At 37.1% G+C, this 19,756-nt stretch overlaps 1 protein-coding gene and 1 pseudogene across 1 annotated transcript in view; one reads left to right on the top strand and one right to left on the bottom strand.

Annotated features, from left to right (window-relative positions):
* The window catches only part of NUP205 (nucleoporin 205), an 81,992-nt gene that overhangs the window by 22,757 nt on the left and 39,479 nt on the right, over positions 1–19,756 (bottom strand). Inside the window, exons 23-33 of the mRNA XM_065883681.1 lie at positions 17,831–17,945; positions 13,762–13,911; positions 13,122–13,193; positions 12,604–12,761; positions 12,005–12,085; positions 11,001–11,192; positions 10,229–10,496; positions 10,038–10,136; positions 2,484–2,632; positions 1,362–1,553; positions 346–467 (exon numbers count right to left, since the gene is read on the bottom strand). Of these exons, the coding sequence (XP_065739753.1) occupies positions 346–467; positions 1,362–1,553; positions 2,484–2,632; positions 10,038–10,136; positions 10,229–10,496; positions 11,001–11,192; positions 12,005–12,085; positions 12,604–12,761; positions 13,122–13,193; positions 13,762–13,911; positions 17,831–17,945 (1,598 nt within the window). The remainder of the gene's footprint in view (positions 1–345; positions 468–1,361; positions 1,554–2,483; positions 2,633–10,037; positions 10,137–10,228; positions 10,497–11,000; positions 11,193–12,004; positions 12,086–12,603; positions 12,762–13,121; positions 13,194–13,761; positions 13,912–17,830; positions 17,946–19,756) is intronic.
* Positions 14,218–14,773, top strand: LOC136127847 (ras-related C3 botulinum toxin substrate 1 pseudogene; annotated as a pseudogene).

Raw genomic sequence — 19,756 nt, 5'->3', positions numbered from 1 at the left:
CCCACTTTTACCATTATTAGCAACTTTCATTTATTAGTTAATGGCAGGGGTATATGACCAAACAAAACCATCAAGATGAGAGTACTGCTCCAACAGAATTATAAACGGCAAAATTATGTTTGAAATTTTTTTTTTTCCCTTAATAATCCTTTACTGGTAACTTTAAAAAAAGCGGCACGGGGTGGGGATGGTGGTGTGATGAATTGGGCAATTGGGATTGACATGTATACACTGATGTGTATAAAACAGATGACTAATAAGAACCTGCTATATAAAAAAAAATGAATAAAATTAAATTTTAAAAAAAACCATAAAAAAAATAAATAAATTGATATGGATGCTTACCCCTGTGGGTCCATTTCTGGGCGCATGTCATAGACTTGGCATTGTGCCAGCCTCACAATCACCCCAGACCTCAGCAGCTCTAAAGCGCCCTGTTGTATCTTGGCCACTCTTGTGAGAAATGCCTAAGAAGTTATGAAACAAAAATCATCAGTACAGAGATCAGAGCCAAGCGTCTCACATTAAAATGAGACTTTCTCATAGCACATTTCTGATCTGTAATCACCGGTGAAGAGAAATTCTGAGCTAGCTAGGAAGGGGCATATTATACCACCTTAACCATAGGATTTTTATGAGGAGTAAACGGCACAACGTATCTGAAGTGCTACATACGCCTTGCAAGGATTAAGCATTCAACTAAATCATCATGTGGGCTTATGGAGGGCAGGGAAGATTGTTTTGCTCACAGCTGTATCTCTACTACCTAGTGCCATACCTGGCATGTAACAGATATTTAATAAATACTTGTTGAATAAATGAATGAAGGAAGGAAAACAGAATTAATGAAGAATCTAAGACTTTAGTGCTTCTCTTATTGTGACATTTGTGGTATTTTTAAGCAGGAGGAAACAGAAATTAAAACAGATTTGGAGGAAGGGAAATGAATTATAGACACTGTACCGAAAAATCCTGTGTTTAAAGTAGAAGCAGCACATCTACATTGGAATTTCAACAGGCAACTAACAGTCTGATTTTCGTTGCGGAAGGACATTTTTGCTCACTCTTCTCCTCATAGACCACTGGGTGTCATGCGGCTTTGCCACCACCAGCAATCGAAGTGAGTAAGCAGCAGTCTCAGTACCCAACTAACCCTCTCAGGATCATTTCAACTCAACTTTGGCATGCTCAGAAGATACAGTTCTAGCACATGTGCCCAAATTTAAAACTCCTTAGAAATGATTACAGTTTGTATGATAGAAACATGCAAAATGCAGGCCACGTTAATTTTCTTTAATATATCCTTAACCTCAAGAGGAAGTGACCTGTTGATCTAACTTCAAGTGAATATAAAGCCTTACCATTTTGGATTCGTATGTATAAAGGGCTTTTAAAAGGGGAGGCTGTGGAGTGAGTAAGCTCTGCAAAGTACGGTCATCTTCTACCAAGCTGTCCACAAGCACCTTCAAATAGCCACTGTTAGAAAGATACAGAAGCCACTGCTGCTGCTTATCTACGGAGACAATCCGATCAAGTAGAGCCAGTGCCAGCATCTGACGGAAGAACACATCAAAATCCAAAATGTGGAGATGGCTACCAAAATCAACAACAGTAACTCCCTTTATCTGGAAATGTTTAAAAGTTTTCTTACAAGGAGAATGGTTGCCTGCAATACAATTCTCTCTTTTTTTTTTTTGAGAAAAATGTATGTATGTATCCAGAATCTTGATTTATTAATAAAAGAAAAAATTTCAGGGTAAAGTTACATTTCTGAAACAAAACCTAACACATTAAAATAATGGCATTAAATATATTTTAGCAAAATCTAAACATTACTTGCTGGAGGAAAGGGATTTTTAAAAATAGCTTTTCCCCCCGCTAATTGTAAAGTTTCACATGCTCCTTGTAGAAAACAGAAAACTTATACAGAAAATACATTATCTGAGAAACACAGATTACTTTGTTCTATGTCTTCCCAAATATTTTTTTAACATAATTGAGAGCGTACTACATGATTCAAACGCTATGTAATTTTCCACCAGCAGGGAATTATCTTCTCACTGTATTATCACCAGTATGACATAATATTTTAAAGACATATAAATGCAAATACTCATTGAAAAAGCAGAGAAAGATACACTCAGTATAAAAGCTACGTATCCAGTATTCTCTTATGCCAAGATCTTGATTAACCAGCATCTCTGCTGGTTAATTTCTACCAGTGTAAGGCAAATCTCAAAATTAGCAAAAAGATTATTCTGAGGGTACAGTCTGAACAAATAAAGGATTCTGAACGTAAGTAAACAAAACATATGAGTGAACAAAACAGAAATTCAAAATTATAGTAAATAAGAAAATTCACTAAAATATATTACAGAAAATAATTCCCAATATATAACATACATTTGAAAAGCTGATCTAGTTTATGCCTTAATAAGTCAAAATATCTATCCAATTATAATACTAAGCAGGAGTTACTGTACCCTTCCAATCTCATGACCATCACAAGCATCTCGACAGACCACTTCCATGAGGGCAGCACCATAGCTCTCAATGATGGCTATGTTTTCTCGCTGTAATTTACTAAACACATCTTCAGGGGCGGTCAGCCTTTCCCACATGGTTTTCTTGGCTAAAGGGTTACAATAGAAGACATATAAAACACTCCAGCACAAAGCAGTTTGGTAACTGAGTAATTACACCTCATACATGACGACAACAGAAAAATCCTTCCATTATTGCCTGCACACAAAGACCCATCAACCAATGAGTCTAGGCAGGTAAACTTTAAGAACACAATGCACTATGCCATGCATGTACACTGAGAACAATGGTATTAGGAAAAGGATAAACTATCCTTAAAGAAATCAAAATGAACTATGAAACCCCAGGAGAAACATTCCTGTATTTATTCCACTAATCAATCTGGTTTTATCTTTTACTGAGATCTATGAGAATTTGGCTACAAAGGAGCAGGTACAAAGTAGACAAAGATCTGCTTCCAAAAAACAGATATTTTATTCTTTTATATTTTTTAATTGAAATATTTATTAAAAAGAAAAGGTATACTCATTATGAAGATAATTTAAATTAATTAAATTTAATTTAATTCAAGGAACACTGATAAAGATAGGATCATATGCTTTACATAGATTCCTGTAAACCTTTTAGAAAAGTTTCATAAATACACTACATAAAGCAATAATCTGTATTTGAAACTAATCTTATGACTTTTCCCCAACTAGCACATGGTAGCAGGTTTTTTTTTTAACATCTTTATTGGAGTATAATTGCTTTACACTGGTGCGTCTCCAGTGTAAAGCAATTAAAAGTTTTTATAAGCTTACATTCGATGTGAGGATGTAAGCTTATAAAAAGCGTCTCCCTCCCACCCTCCCTATCCCACCCCTCTAGGTGGTCACAAAGCATCAAGCTGATCTCCCTGTGCTATGCAGCTGCTTCCCACTAGCTAACTATTTTACATTTGGTAGTGTATATATGTCAACGGTAGCAGTTTTTAAACTGAGGAAAGATTCTCAAGACAGGGTGATCAGAATGGAGGGCAAAACAAAGCAGGTTTAACCATGAAAAATAAAAATAACACACAAGGGCTTCCCTGGTGGCACAGTGGTTGAGAGTCCGCCTGCCGATCCAGGGGACACGGGTTCGTGCCCCGGTCCGGGAAGTTCCCGCATGCCGCGGAGTGGCTAGGCCTGTGAGCCATGGCCGCTGAGCCTGTGCGTCCAGAGCCTGTGCCCCACAACGGGAGAGGCCACAACAGTGAGAGGCCCGCGTACCACAAAAAAAAAGTACACACAAGGTGGCCTATATTCCACTATAAAGTTTGCAGCAGTCAAACCTTCAGAGTTTTTTTTTTTTAATTTTGTTTGTTTGTTTATTTTTTCCCTAAAATATCTTTACCACTACTCTGATTTTATTTTAGTCATAGTTAATTTCCAATAGTGTCAAAACAGGGTATGAGATTATTTTCTCAGCCGTGTCACTTCCTTTGGTCACCTGGTCCCATCTACTTCTATTTCACCTCCCTCCACTCTCCACCTCCACCCCAACGCTGCCACCACACTAGCCCTCAAATTCAGCACTTCCTTCAGTCTCAGGATCTTTGCACTAGCTGTTCTTTATATTCTTCCCCAGATCTTAGCATGACTGCCTCCTCTTCATCATTTCAGCCTCTATCAAATATCACTTCCTCAACTACATCCCAGCTTCCCTCCTCCTCCCACCCCACACACAATATATCACAGTACAATTTTATCTTCTCCACAGTACTTATTTATCAGATTTACTCAAATTATGTTATTTTTTAGTTTCCATGCTTGTATCTCTGTCTCCTCACATCGAATGTAAGCTTATTAACAATGGGATTCTGTCTTGTCTACCACTGTTTCTCCAGAATTTAGCACAGTGTCTAGCACATAGTAGAAGCTCAAATATTAATTACTGATTGATTGACAGCTTAAAGGCAAGTTTAGAAACTTTGCTCCAGGGATGCCACCAGATGCTCTCAGGGTGGGGTACCATGGTGGGTGGGTTTTCAGGAACCCAGCCTGAAGAGCTATGGCATCTCCTCTTCTGTTTTATGCATAGGACTGCCACAAAATTATCTGAATAAGGGCTTTGGACAAAAGTCTGAAAGCCACCACTTTATAGGTTTAACATTTTTTAGCCATGAATTCCTTAGTTCAAACATTCTTATGTAAATGCAACCCCACCAGAAGAGTCCAGCAAAACTCTTAATTTCTTTTCTCTTCTTAACTCTTATAAAACTTGTAATTTATACTTGGGGTTGGCAAACTAAGGCTTGTGGGAAAAATGTGATCTCCCACTTGTTTTTGTAAATAAAATTTTAATGCAACATAACATACGTCTCTGGCTTCTTTTGCACAATAATAGCAGAGTTGAGTAGTTGCAACAGAGAACATATGGCTTGCAAAGTCTGAATTAGTTATTATCTGGCCCTGTACAGAAAAGGCTTGCTGGCATCTGGTCTATATCATCCAATTTAAGGCTTATTGTTTTATAAACACATATATTGCCATTTTTACTAGGATAAAAGATTTTATGAAAGCAAGAACCCAATTAATGTTTCCTGCTTCCTGGAACAACTAAAAATAATCAACCACCAAATTATTACTGATTTTTGTTTGTATTGTAAAAAGGGGAAATAATCTAAATGTCTAAAAATGGGTAGGCTAAATAAATTATGGTATATCCATAAGTGGCAAAATCTATACAGGTATTAAAAATGTTACTTAATAAGGCAGGAAAAGCTGATAAATTACTAAATAGAGAGAAAAGGGAAGATTTAAATCAATAAAAAAAGATGGCTGGCTATAACCAAAATGTCGTGATAATTATCTTAGAAGGTAAAATGTGTGACTTTTCCTTTTGTTTATTAGTGTGTCCTAAATTTCCTATAATCAATATTTATTTTTAAATAAAAAAATAAAAGCTACAAGATTTTTTTTTTTTTTTCCAGTACGCGGGCCTCTCACTGCTGTGGCCTCTCCCGTTGCGGAGCACAGGCTCTGGACGCACAGGCTCAGCGGCCATGGCTCACAGGCCTAGCCACTCCGCGGCATGTGGGATCTTCCCGGACCGGGGCACGAACCCGTGTCCCCTGCATTGGCAGGTGGACTCTCAACCACTGCGCCACCAGCGAAGCCCTAAAAGATATTTTTAAAATATCTGATTATGAATTTTTAGCCAGGTTCTAAGGTTCTAGGACCTGACTCGGGTTGTAAAAAAAATAAAAGGAGTGGTGAGAAATGTACATCTAAATTCACATCAAGCATAAAGCCTGCACCCACTACACACATATATATAGCCTCAGCTGGTATTTTAATTTTTTTTTTATTTTTATTTTTTGGCCACACTACACAGCATGCAGGATCTTAGTTCCCCGACCAGGGATGGAACCCACGCCCTCAGCAGTGAAAGTGCGGCGTCCTAACCACTGGACTGCCAGGGAATTCCTGTAGCTGATACTGTTTTGTTTTGTTTTTTTTGCGGTATGCGGGCCTCTCACTGTTGTGGCCTCTCCCGTTGCGGAGCACAGGCTCCGGACGCACAGGCTCCGGACGCACGGGCTCAGCAGCCATGGCTCACGGGCCCAGCCACTCCGCGGCATGTGGTATCTTCCCGGACCGGGACACGAACCCGTGTCCCCTGCATCGGCAGGCTCTCAACCACTGTGCCACCTGGGAAGCCCCTGGTACTGTATTTTTAAGTCACTTATTGGAGTCAGATTCACAAGAACGGAGTTAACAACAGGCAAGATGCTCTATGAAATCCTTTTAGTCCCACTACTTTATGACTAAAATCAGAGGTGTACTTGTACTATAATTCTAGATCATACTAACACCTAGACCATAAAAACTGAAAATCTCATGATAGAATCCTAAAAAATTTAATAATGGCAAGAGATTATCTTTTCTAATCTCTTTTAAAAAGATGATTGGATGTTACGGTTTAATAAACAAAGAACAAAAGGAATATTCTTGATCAGAAGTCGCAACAGCCCAGAAGAATTATGAGCAGAGCAGAAAATTCTTCATTCTTATTATAATTCCTAATTCTTATTTATAAATAAAAGATACTACCGAGTACCATTAACTCGTCAAACTTAAAAAGAAAAGCCAGTTTAGAAGAAAATAGAACATATGAGAAAAACTTATAATAAAAGTACTTAAAATTACAATTCAAAAAAATTTTTTTTTCAAGAGTACTTAAAATTACAATTCAAAAAATTTTTAAATTAAAAATTCTAACTGACATCTTCCATACAGCTATATCAATCAACTATAAATTAAAGTTGAATGATAAGCTCCTAGAAAATAGAAAGTTAAAAATGAATCTGTTTTAAAAACAATATAATCCATTTTACTGAAATTACAACAAAACATACAAACAGGGCTAATCTCACAGAAATAAAATTAAGGAGGATGCACTATATCCTCTACACTGAGGTGTTAGCATAACTTTATAGGTTGGCTTTATAAACTTTTATTGAAAACATTAATCTGATTAAAAATATGCTGAAAAGTATATATCTTTGTCATTATCAATCTGTTTTTAAATGTGAAATATTTTTATAATACCAGAGCTTAAGGAACAGATCAATAGAGAAATTAAGAACATAATAATTGGGGTTCACATTAAACATTTAGGCTCTGGTCAAATTATCCACTTTTTCTTTCTAGTGGTCACTGGTAGAAAAGAGAGAGAATAAAAAGGTGAAAAAAATACAAAGAGAGATATTTGTGATGTCAATGGCTGTCAACTAAGCCCCAGGAATTACATATGCAAAAACAATGTCAGATTTGAACTACACTGTTCTTAATTAAGGAAACATGTAAGATCCTCCAAATAATTTTATCAGAAAAAATATTGGGTTGGCCAAAAGGTTCATTTGGGTTTTTCCGTATCATCTTACAGAAAAACCCAAATGAACTTTTGGGCCAACCCAATATATGCTTTGGTTCCTCCCCAGATCTACTGCATTGCCAGCTCAAAGTGATAGGATCCACCCATATGGATTTTCAGAAAATTAACTATATGCTTAAGAGACATTTGAATTTCCTTTTCCCTAAACTGCTCATATCCTTTGCCCATTTTTCTGTTGGGTTATTGATTTGTAGATGCTCTTTATTTATTAGAAATTAGTCATTTGTGATATGAGCTACAAATACATTGCTGATACTGAATTCTAATTCTCAGATCTGTCAAAAAGAAGCAAGTCACTTAGCCTCTCTAAGTCAGATTCCTTTTATACCAAACAGGGAAAATGGCTGCCCAGTATTCAGTACATATGTTTATGTAAAAATAAAGAAAAAGTGGTATGAAAAAATAAGTATATAAACATTAAAAATTCAGGTTTTGTTTTAAAACAACAGAAAATAGGTACACTAGCACAAAAGTATGTGCTCAACAAATATTTATTAAATATAATATTTCTAATTTGAAAATTAAAAACACTAGTATCTAGGGAATAAAGTACTTTGCTATCTATCTAAAACAAGTCAAAATAAGCAGTAATTACGACTAAGAAAAAAAAGCTATTTAAGGGATAAAATTGCTCTAAAAATAGATCATTTGAAAATTAAAAACAAAGGAGAGGGACTTCCCTGGTGGCACAGTGGTTAAGACTCCACGCTCCCGGTGCAGGGGGCCCGGGTTCGATCTCTGGTCAGGGAACCAGATCCCACATGCATGCCACAACTAAGGAGCTGGCGAGCCACAACTAAGACCCGGAACAACCAAAATAAGAAAAATAAATAATAATAATAATAAAAAGATAACAGATTTTTTTTTAAAAAAAGGAGAATCTTCTTTTATGGTCACACTGCTTTTACCACATCTTGATAATGACTTCTTAAAAAGCACGTTGTAGAGCTCCACCTAGTGGTTAAGTGGTGATTTTTGCCAATTCAACTAAATACAACGTTAAAAACTTTTTTTAGTCAAGAGGAAAATGGGGGAGGTGTATTGGCAGATTATCTCTCTTAAAAAAAGATCCTACTTCTTTAAAAAGTTTCTCTGAACTATTATTTTTAACGACCTTAAAAATATTTTTGTGTATTATTTATGCTGGTAGGAAATTCCTATAAATACATCATTTGGCTATTATTACATTCTAAGAGAGATATTATACAAAAATATATAGCCAGTAATGAATAATATGAGATAATCTAAGTCTTACACACAGAGTGGTTTTTAAGAATCTGTGTTCAGGACTTCCCTGGTGGCGCAGTGGTTAAGAATCTGCCTGCCAATGCAGGGGACACGGGTTCGAGCCCTGGTCCGGGAAGATACCACATGCCACGGAACAACTAAACCTGTGCACCACAACTACTGAGCCTGTGCTCTAGAGCCCGCGTGCCACAACTACTGAAGCCCACGTGCCTAGAGCCCGTGCTCCGCAACAAGAGAAGCCACCGCAATGAGAAGCCCACGCACTGCGAAAAAGAGTAGCCCCCCGCTTGCCACAACTAGAGAAAGCCCACGCGCAGCAACAAAGGCCCAACGCAGCCAAAAACAGATAAATAAATTTATAAAAAAACAAAATAACAAATACTCATTAAGGTTCTCAGAAAGCACAAGGAGCCCATTATGAGAAGGTACTTATGACAAGTTCTTAAATAGCAGAGTAACTCTGGCAAAGAGTATTATACGCTGGTCTCCTGAATAGTTAAAAACATTTTTCACATTTGGCAATGAAAGAATCCATATTATTAACTCTTATTTAAAAATGCTAACTATATGGGAATTCTTTGGCAGTCCAGTAGTTAGGACTCCGTGCTCTCCCTGCCAAGGGCCTGGGTTCAGTCCCTGGTTGAGCGGTACAGCCAAAAAAAGATAACTATAGTTTACAAAGTTGATTTATCATTGTTTTAAATACACAGATCTTTGACCAAGAAATTCTACTCCTTGGAATTTATCCAAGAAAAACTTCACATTAGTACAAAAAGACATATGTATACTACTGATGAGAATTTAAACTGGTAGAAGGCCATTTGGTAGAATCTATTAAAATAAAAACGTGCACCCTCTTTCACATGGAAATTCCACCATGAAGTATCCTTCTTGAGAAATATATAGGCATATAAAAGAATATTTGATGCAGCTTTTTTGTGATAGTAAAAAATTAGAAACAATTTAAACACTTATGAATAAGGCAAATGGTTAAACAAATGGTACTTCTATACTATGGAATAACAAAGCTATTTTAAAAGATATGTACTGTATGTATTGTTCAATGGGACCAGAGGTGAGTGGGAGTTACAAAAATATATAAGCTAAAGTAGTATTTGAGGGTCTGCGCTTACATTACTTTTGTACTATTGTCACAATTTTAGAAAACTAAACATTCTTCCTTGACTTTAGAGCAAGCACTTTGATTCCATAAAGACTCATTTATTATAGCTTTGCTGAGCCAAAAGATGAAAAGGTGATTTTTTTTTTAAATTTAAAGTAACCAATCTCTAAACACAGAAAAGACAGAAATCTAATTCTACCTGCTTCTAAGGTGTCTGGTTCATCCGGTCTCTGGGCAATCTGTAAGTAATAAAGCAGAGAGCCATACAGGTGTGTCCTCACTCGCTGGAATCCGCCACCTAGGAAAATATGGTAGCGTAAAAACCTTTTTTCAAATGAAGTTAAAACAAATACAGAAGTTGTAAGTTATAGAAAATTTAGATGAAAAAACCTGTCTTCAAAATGAAGTCTAACAGTTTCTTCAATATGATATGAAGTGAAGAATCTCCAATAGAAGCAAACCCCACCACTGCATTCTCTGCAGGCGGAGGTGAGGTGAAAGAGTTATCAAGCACAAAAGCATAATGAGCCTCTCCGGGTCCCAAGACTACTGGTTGCTTCTGTTCTGTGCGAACGGCTTGGCTTAGGTGAGCGGTCAGGGTGAACACAGCACCTGCTACCACTGGCATTAACTCCTGTGCTGCTTCATCATCCAGTATCTTAAAGCAGAAAGACAAATCAGAGTGAGCACCCTGCTTTCAGCTACAGTCATTAACATGTCTTATACATTTAGCTTTTCAATTACCATAAGAATATAAGAATGGAATTGTATTGTTCAAAGACAGTAGAAGCTAATACACAAAAAGAAATTTAAATAGAATGCTGGGTAACATGTTCTTAACCAGAAGGGAGCCCTATCAGAATTCCCTAGAGGTTTTTCATGGAAATTAACATAATGGCCTCACCACTAGAGTCTCCCATTCAGTAGGTCTAGGGTAAGATGTGTCATGTAGATTTTTTAAAAGCTTCCTAGAAAATTCTGATACACACTCTGGTTGAGAACCATTACTGTACAGAGTTAATACCTTTTCTCAAGAAAAGTCTTAACACTGGCATTGCACAACTCTGTTTACTCCAAATGGGAAAAAAAGAGTGGCAACCTATATGTTTAAATGATATAAATATTCATTTGGCAGTATAAAGTAACTTATGAAGCATGTCACCTTATCATGCACATCTTGTAAAATATCACGAATAATCAGCTGTCGATCCTCTGCCTGAATGAGGTCCTGAGGGCAAGCTGTCAGTATAATTTCTACCAGCTGCCTCCATGACTCCAGAGCATGCCGTTTTGCATGAAGACACTGCAACAATTTGTTTCTTCCTACCACGTACTGAAGTATAGTGCTGATTTCCTAAAGCCACAGAAATTGAATTGCAAGGTTAACACACAGGCAAATAACGTCTTTTAACCAACAGGTTCCTATTTTTAACACTGTCAGTTAATCCGAAAACATTTATAGAATACTCCGGAAACCTTCCACATGCTTGCAAGTCAGCAGATAACTTTTCACATTATACTGGTAGCCAGAGCTATGAAAAATAATAAATAAGGCTGTGTGTGTATGTGCACGCACGTGCGCATGTGTAAGGCAGAGGGCAGAGGTGATGTGCGTGGAAATGAGTTTTTAACCCCATCTTCTTTTTTCTTGCAACTGTCTAGTTATACTTACTCTGGAACACTAGAGTTCCCTAAAACCCAAGTTCAATGGCATGTTTCCTTGATGTGTCTTTTATTTCTTTGCCTCTTGCTTTGACCTCACCAACTGTGTTTCCATGAATGTGGTTCTTCCCACCTGCTCTCTGACCCGAATCACCCCATTTGTGGTGACAAATGACTCCTTCCTCGCTGATAGGGAGCAAGTGAACTCTATTACACAATATGAAAAGGTTACAAAATCCTCAACTAACTTAGCAGAAAAGATGTTATTTCTTCTGGCATCCAGACATTAACTTCAGTTCAGCTTTTAACAGTCACAAAGTCAAAAGTGAAAGATACAATTAAAATTTCACAAAGTCAAAAGTGAAAGATACAATTAAAATTTAACTTCTAAGTAGTTTACTAAAAATGAACTAGAAGTCAATTCACTGTTTTGTCTTCTAACTGGCAATTTAAGTAGTTAAGTAGTTAAAAGGTTAAAACTAACATATATTCAACAGGGCTTACCTCCATTAGTAGAGGTCTCTGTCCTATGGCTGCCATACCCTGAAGGGCATTTACTTCGGCTACAAGAACTCTATGAAGAAGCTATATAATTGAGAAATGAGAGAAAAATAAGACCATTTCAGACACTGGTAGAACAATAACCTAGCAATTACTCTAAACTGCCCTAGACGGAAAAGTTTCAGATACCTTTATATATAATCTAATAGTGGCACTGTCCAAGTTTCTGTCAAAAACAGTATATCCCTCACATGCTGGAGAGTGATACCAAAGAGCGTCTATGGCAGGAAAGTTAGTGGAACTGCACGGGATAGCTTCTTCCTACTAGTGAGGTGATTACCATTTACCTGGTAGAGAGTTAAATGGGTAAAACCACTCCATTGTGATAGCTGGGTAGCATGACTACTAAGAGGTAGGTGATAGGGAACCTTTTATAGAGGCAAAATTAGTGTGGCCTATTCAGTTTTCTTTCCTGACTGTTTGAAAAGTGAAAACCAGTCCAATAAACCAATATCTCTATTAGAAAATAAAAAGTTATTTTTTCCTTAACGACTCAAAGTCTGAACCACTTGATACCGCACATGCTCTAAAGCAATGCTCACCTTGACATTGCAGACTGTCTGTCCCCGTAAATTCTTGTGTTCACAGTTAGCAATAACTTGTTCAATCTGGGCCCGATCAAAGAAATCCAATTGCAAAGGCTCGGGGATCTCCTGACTGAAGTCAATGGAGTCGAGAATACTGAGAATTTTTCGACGTACTAGAAATAATAAAAAGTAGTTCTATTTCACTTGGGACACTGAAGAGAAGAGCTAACCACCGTACTCAGCTCACCCTCTAAGGCAGCACTATGTTCAGAAAGGACATCAGTCTGGAAATTGAAGACTGTGTTGAAATCTAAATTGGATTTCATTTCTAATACATTCATTCGCAAAAATATTGTTTTCCCATACTATCATCTTAGTTATAAAAAAAATTTTTTTGATGACAAACAATCCTTTATATAGCTTTTCTACATCAGTTCAGAATTTGCAGATGCAGGCATTAATTACCTCTTGAGATTTTATGCAATTTAATATATACGTATCTACAAATTTATTACAAATTCAAAGGGCTTTACCTTTTGTAGTAGTATCAAAGTGCAGGAACCCAGAGACAGACCGATTTTCATCTTCTATTCCTCCTTCCCCATCTGTTGGAGCATCAGTAATAAAAATCAGAAAAAGAACAACACACTTATAAAATTTATTTGGAAATAACAAACATAAGGTATTTTATTTCTAAGTCACTGTTTCTAGGTCAAAGAGCCCCTTGCAAACGGATAATTAAAATGCAAAGATGATGAGGACTTATCAACAACATTCATCTAACTCTTTCCATCTCTGAGATCCACTTCACAATTGTACAGAGCATAATCAGAACTCCAAGAGAGGCAGGACCCAACCATGCCAGTGAGATGACTAGAAAAGCATATGCTTAATTTGCATGTAAAATACGTATTAGAATATCTTGGGTCATGCTGGCTCAGTGTGACAAACTCCACTGTGTATCTGTGTCTATGAATACAGCAAAATGTGAATGCTCCAAATAACAATAAAATTGCAATTATGGGTGATTTTGTGTTTTAAGGAAAAGAATTCTAAAGGCAGAAAGAACTTGTTTGGCCTACAATCACATACTAACCATAAGGTTCAGATTTGTGCTTGCATTCACACAGACCAGTCAGCAGCATAACAATACTAACGCCAACACATGTTCACCTGAGTATGGTTTCACTGGCATGTCATCCAGTAGGAGGTGAAGGAGCCTCTGGGTGTGTGACCGTTGGCGATTCAGAGAAGTCACCCTTAGTTCTATTGAGGCAGTCTTCATCAGCCATGACATTTGGTTCAGCATAGATATTTCATATTCTGGAATTGAAATATGAATGTTTAGTTTCCCAGTATAATAACACAAGATCAGAACAGACCTAAAATCCATAACTCACCAGATATTTTCCCATGTAACATAGTCAATATTTTATGAAAATTGGCACCATAATAATTTATCGCTCTAGAAAATTAAAAAAGAAAAAAACAGATGCCAAGGGAGAAAAAATAAACTAGTATATGTGTATGAAAGTTGAGCAAAAGCAACTGAAGAACAAAAAAGAATCAAGTTTCTGTCAACAGAATAATTTCACACAGACGTAGAGGATTCTGAGTCTACCATACCAGATGCAGGCCATCAAGTGTGTGGTGGCGGGAGACGGCGCAGTAGGTAAAGCTTGCCTCCTCATCAGTTACACGACCAATGCCTTTCCTGGAGAGTATACCCCACTGTCTTTGACAACTATTCTGCCAATGTTATGGCGGATGGAAAACTGGTGAATCTGGGCTTGTGGGATACAGGTGGACAAGATGATTATGACCTATTACGTCCCCTATCCTATCCGCAAACGGATTCTTAATTTGCTTTTCTCTTGTGAGTCCTGAAAATGTTCGTGCAAAGTGGTACCCTGAAGTGTGACACCACTGTCCCAACACTCCTATCATCCTGGTGGGGACGAAACTTGATCTGAGGGATGATAAAGACACGATTGAGAAACTGAAGAAGAAGCTGACACCCATCACCTACCCACAGGCCTTGGCCATGGCCAAGGAGATCGGTGGCATCAAATGCCGCTCGGCGCTCACACAGCGAGGCCTCAAGACAGTTTTTGATGAAGCTATCTGGGCAGTTCTCTGCCCACCTCCCGTCAAGCAGAGAAAGAGAAAATGCCTGCTGTTGTGAATGTCTGGGCCCCTCCTGCCTGTCCCGTCCCCCCAGGACACTTTGTACGCTTTGCTCAAACGGTGGAGACTTTGCACTCAATGCCAAGTTTTTGTTACAGATTAGTTTTTCCATAAAACCATTCTGAACCAATCGGTAATTTCCAGGTTTTGTCTGTTTAAAGTACTTTCACATTCTATTAAAGTTTAGCCCTAAAATGGCAAGCTTCCTTAAAGCCTTATTTTTCAAAGCCCCTATTCTTGCTCAGATTAAGAGTTGCCAAAATACCTTGTGAACTAAGTTGCACTGCTGGGCTAAGAACACTAACCACTAAACTGTTTAAAGACCTTTGTTTGGAAGAGACTGTAGCTTCTGAGGCAGGAGATGCAGACGCTCGCTCCTGAGTTTCAGACGTGAAGAGCAGTACAGCCTCCTTCCTGAAACGCTGTCATTTAATGCATCCTGATTTACCAGCCCATGTTCACTACCTAACATTGTACTTTACATCATAATGAATGAATGTAACAGCTCAGCTCTTTGGATCAATCTTTTTGATTTCATAGTGAGTTTTTTGAACAAATTAGTGTATTAGCTTTTGTGAGATTTTGAACAGAGCTCTTACTCCCATGCTCCCTCCGATGAAGCATTCTGCTCTGGCCGTGGGTGCACTGGGTGGAGTGTGTGGAACACTTGTGATCAGATGAAGACAGTATTTTAACAAAATATGGAAATTTACACTACATTGTATACGTAATAATTAAACTATGAAAAGTGTCACAGGTAAAAGTTTTAAAAGGTTAATTTCTGTCAAATGCAGTAGGTGATGAAGAAAGGTCAGTATTATCAGTACGTGTTTTCTTAAGCTTTTCCTTTTCTTTAAACCTGCCTATCCCTCCTGAAATTGGGCATTTAATGCATCTTTGATCTGGTCATTCTCATAGTTGCAAACTTAGTATAAGTGCTTTTCTTATAGAACCCCCCCCTTTTTTTTTTTTTACAAATTTATTTATTTTATCTATTTATTTTTGGCTGCATTGGGTCTTCATTGCTGCTCGCAGTCTTTCTATAGTTGCAGCGAGCGGGAACTACTCTTTGTTGCGGTGCGTGGGCTTCTCATTGCAGTGGCTTCTCCCGTTGTGGAGCACGGGCTCTAGGCACGTGGGCCCAGCAGTTGTGGCTTGTGGGCTCTAGAGTGCAGGCTCAGTAGTCGTGGCGCACAGGCTTAGTTGCTCTGTGGCATGTGGGATCTTCCCAGACCAGGGCTTGAACCCGTGTCCCCTGCATTGGCAGGTGGACTCTTAACCACCGCGCCACCAGGGAAGCCCCTAGAACCCCTTCTTAATGAGCAATATGCCTCCTTGTATTATAAAATCTTTCTGAATATGCATTAAAAAATTTTTTTGTAGATTAGTAAAAGTGCATTCCTGTTTTCATGTTACTTTATTCAAAGCCAATAAGTGCTTTCCTTGGTCTTCTAGTAACTAGGTATAAAAATCATGTGCTGCAGCTTTACAGTTTTTAAAATACTTTAGATATTCTTAAACTGTAAACCTTGCCAGATCACCGACACTGCACCTGGACTAATAACACTGATCCCCCACCGCTTGCCTCACTGAGTGCACACACACTTCCTGTCTTTGCCCGAACGATGTTCCTTGGGGTCTGTGAGGCTCTGTAAACCCTGTGCTCATGCTAACGAAGTTCTGCACAACTTACCCACTGGCAAGAATATGAGCTTGGACCTTTCAACCACTAGAACAAAATCGTTTAAGCTGACAGTTGCAGAATGGTGGAGTGTTTTTACATTGATCTTTTGCTAATGCAATTAGCAGTATGTTTTGTATGTATGACTTAATAAATCCTTGAATCATGAAAATAAAAAAGAAAACTCAAGTAATTCGCAAATATTTAACTTGTTAAAAAAAAACTACCATAAAATTTGATTCTTATTTCAGAAACAAATACATTTTTAAAAACTAAAATAAAACTAAATTGCATAATTTTATGATGTCTTGAGATTATGAAGGACATTTGGTCTAATATATAATTAGGACTGGGAATCCCTTATACAATATAAGTTTTTGAATCCAATATTATTTCAATATGCCTGGCTTTGAAGTCCTAAATTAGGACAGTTTTATAAATATAAAATTCACCAAACACTACTACTACTGCTAGTAATAATGATTACAAGCAAAGCTAGATCAATTTTTAAAAAGTAGAAACCATAACAGGCAAGATATTAACTGTTTTTTTCTAATTAGGTATTAAAAAGGGTTTCTTAAAAACCTTGTAAACAAAATCTTAGGGCTAAAAATAAAATACACTTATTATGAAAATGAAGTGAAAATTTTCTACCACTAGGTAATTCCCAACAGTCTCTCACACCATACTCTAAAAAGTAAATAGAAGCTGATAACTACTAGTAATGGAAATTTATTATAAAATTTGTGAGCCTAGATTTCCTAAAACATAAAGAAGATACAAAATAAACTTTAAAAAACCTCAATAAAACCACTACTGTCTGGATATAATATGAACTCAGAACACTTATAACTTGATCAAAAAGAAAATTATATAAAATAGAATCCTATAAAACATAGGTAGCCTGGGATAACTGTGTTGATCAGGCCAATAAACTAAAGTTATAGTTTCCATCGTAATTAGTTTTCTATTTTTCATTTCAAGACCTGAATTCGTTTCAATACATACACAAGAAACAAAAGTAAAACAGATTTTTATGAAACAATTTCACTCAAAAAAATCTAAATTTCCAGAATCTTCTTATATATTTTCTTATCCCTTCAACACAATTTTAAATTTTTATTTGTTAGTAAATGGATCAAATTCCATCCTTAACAGGCTATTTTAAAATAATTTTATGCTGGCAGTTAAAACATCAGGTTTCTCAAGAACAAATTACAAAAGCAACCCAAAGGAACACAGAAGCAAAGTAATAAAATGAGAACAGAATTCCACAAATTCTAAAACCGCTACCCCCAACTGTTATGAAATTAAAAATCACTCAACACATACTTTACAGATTTGTTTTAATAATAAGGGAAAATAATGTCCTACCTTTGTTAGAAAATGGTAAATGTTGCAACTGAGAAAATAAGAAGTCCTGGCTGGTTCTCAAGTATCTCATAGTAGGACCAGATGTATCAGAGCATGCACATAACTGATATATCACCTAAAGAATTACAGTAAAATAAGAAAACTGCCAAATCAGCTTTTTATATTATACATTTTAAGAAAAAAGGCAAACTTAAACCTACTAAGTGGAAACTAAGACCCATTAGCAACTAAAGCAAAATGGATAAACACATATACATATAAAATAAAAGCTCAGAGTTACAAGCTGTTCTTGGCACACTAACTCAAAATATACTGGAATACAATTGGAAAATGCTGACAACAGTATTATGGGACTAATCTTGAAATCACCCTAAATATATTAATATTGAGTTGGCCAAAAAGTTTGTTCGGGTTTTTCCGTAAAACCTTATGAAAAACCCAAACGACATTTTTGGCCAACTCCAATATATATACATGTAGTTAATTAACAGTTTTAGTATTTTAACTATTATTAGTAGCAAATTACTCAGAAGTAACTTCTAAAAACCAAAGTTATGTATTAATCAGTTGATAAAAACTTTGGGATCAGAGAATCCCTTGCAGGCATCTAACTCTATGTATTCCCAAAGAGCAATGGTTCAGTATTCACCAATTCAGTGTTCGCTGTGACTATACAACTAGTAATGACAACAGACTGTAAATTCAATTTGTGTCTAGAAATACAGTCTTAAGAAAAATATAAAATAACAAAAGGTAACTAAAGATGTTGAGTAAAGCAAAGTAAAAAGACTAGAAACAACCTAATGTAATTTATACTGTAGCAGCATAGAAAGTTTACGGGGGGGTGGGGGGGACACAAAACTGTATGTCTACCGAACATACCTAAATAAATAACATGTATACCCAAGGAAAAGATAAGAAGGGAACACAAGGTAAAGCTTAAGTACTTGCAGATGTATGCTTGTCTTTCAAACAGCTTTGATATTGTTTTTGACACTCTATAAATACTGAACTTCTCAAAACAAAACCAAGTTATTCATATTAGATGGTAAGTTAAGAAGATTCAAGAACAGATGCTCAAATATGCTCAGATATGGGAGAGGTAATACTATTAGAGGGAGAAGGACACAACAGTGAGTTCCAAAAGCATGAAGAGCCACTTTGCAAGGGTTTGCGTGATACATTTCCTAGTTCCCAAGACCAGGTAGGAAAAATTTCCATCGTTAAAGTGAAGAGAGCAAAGGCACAAGATTCAGTGTCAACTCTTCAACCAGAAGACCTCATACTGCTGGATGATGAAAGTATCAGTAAGGCCCAAATTATTTCCCTTCCATATGATCAAATTTATTTATTTATTTATTTTGATCAAATTTGTTTTTAAACTAACAAGCTCTTCTTAGAGGTTTAATTTTTTCCTGAAGCATAGTGAAGTATAAACCTAGAGGTTGGAACTTCCCTGGTGGCGCCATGGTTAAGAATCTGCCTGCCAAAGCTGGGGACACAGGTTCGTCCCCTGGTCCAGAAGATCCCACATGCCGCAAAGCAACTAAGCCTGTGCGCCACAACTGCTGATCCTGCGCTCTAGAGCCCGCGCGCCTAGAGCCCGTGCTCCGCAACCAGAGAAGCCACCGCAATGAGAAGCCCGTGCACCGCAAGAAAGAGTAGCTCCTGCTCGCCGCAACTAGAGAAAGCATGCACACAGCAACGAAGACCCAACACAGCCTAAATAAATAAACAAGCAAACAAACAAATAAATAAATAAACCTAGAGGTAAAGGAAGCCTCTTTCATTAAAAATGGAGCAGTGCTTCTTGTTAAAATGCAGATTCTGACTCAGCAGGTCTGGAGTGGGGCCTGAGATTCTGCGCTAACAAGCTTCCAAGAGGTGATGCTGATGATGCTGGTCCACATTTTGAGTAGCAAAGTC

The sequence above is a fragment of the Phocoena phocoena genome, chromosome 9 (assembly GCF_963924675.1).
Source record: "Phocoena phocoena chromosome 9, mPhoPho1.1, whole genome shotgun sequence".
Lineage (NCBI taxonomy): Eukaryota > Metazoa > Chordata > Mammalia > Artiodactyla > Phocoenidae > Phocoena > Phocoena phocoena.
The sequence above is the reverse complement of the archived record's forward strand: the minus strand, read 5'-3'. Positions and strand labels throughout refer to the sequence as shown.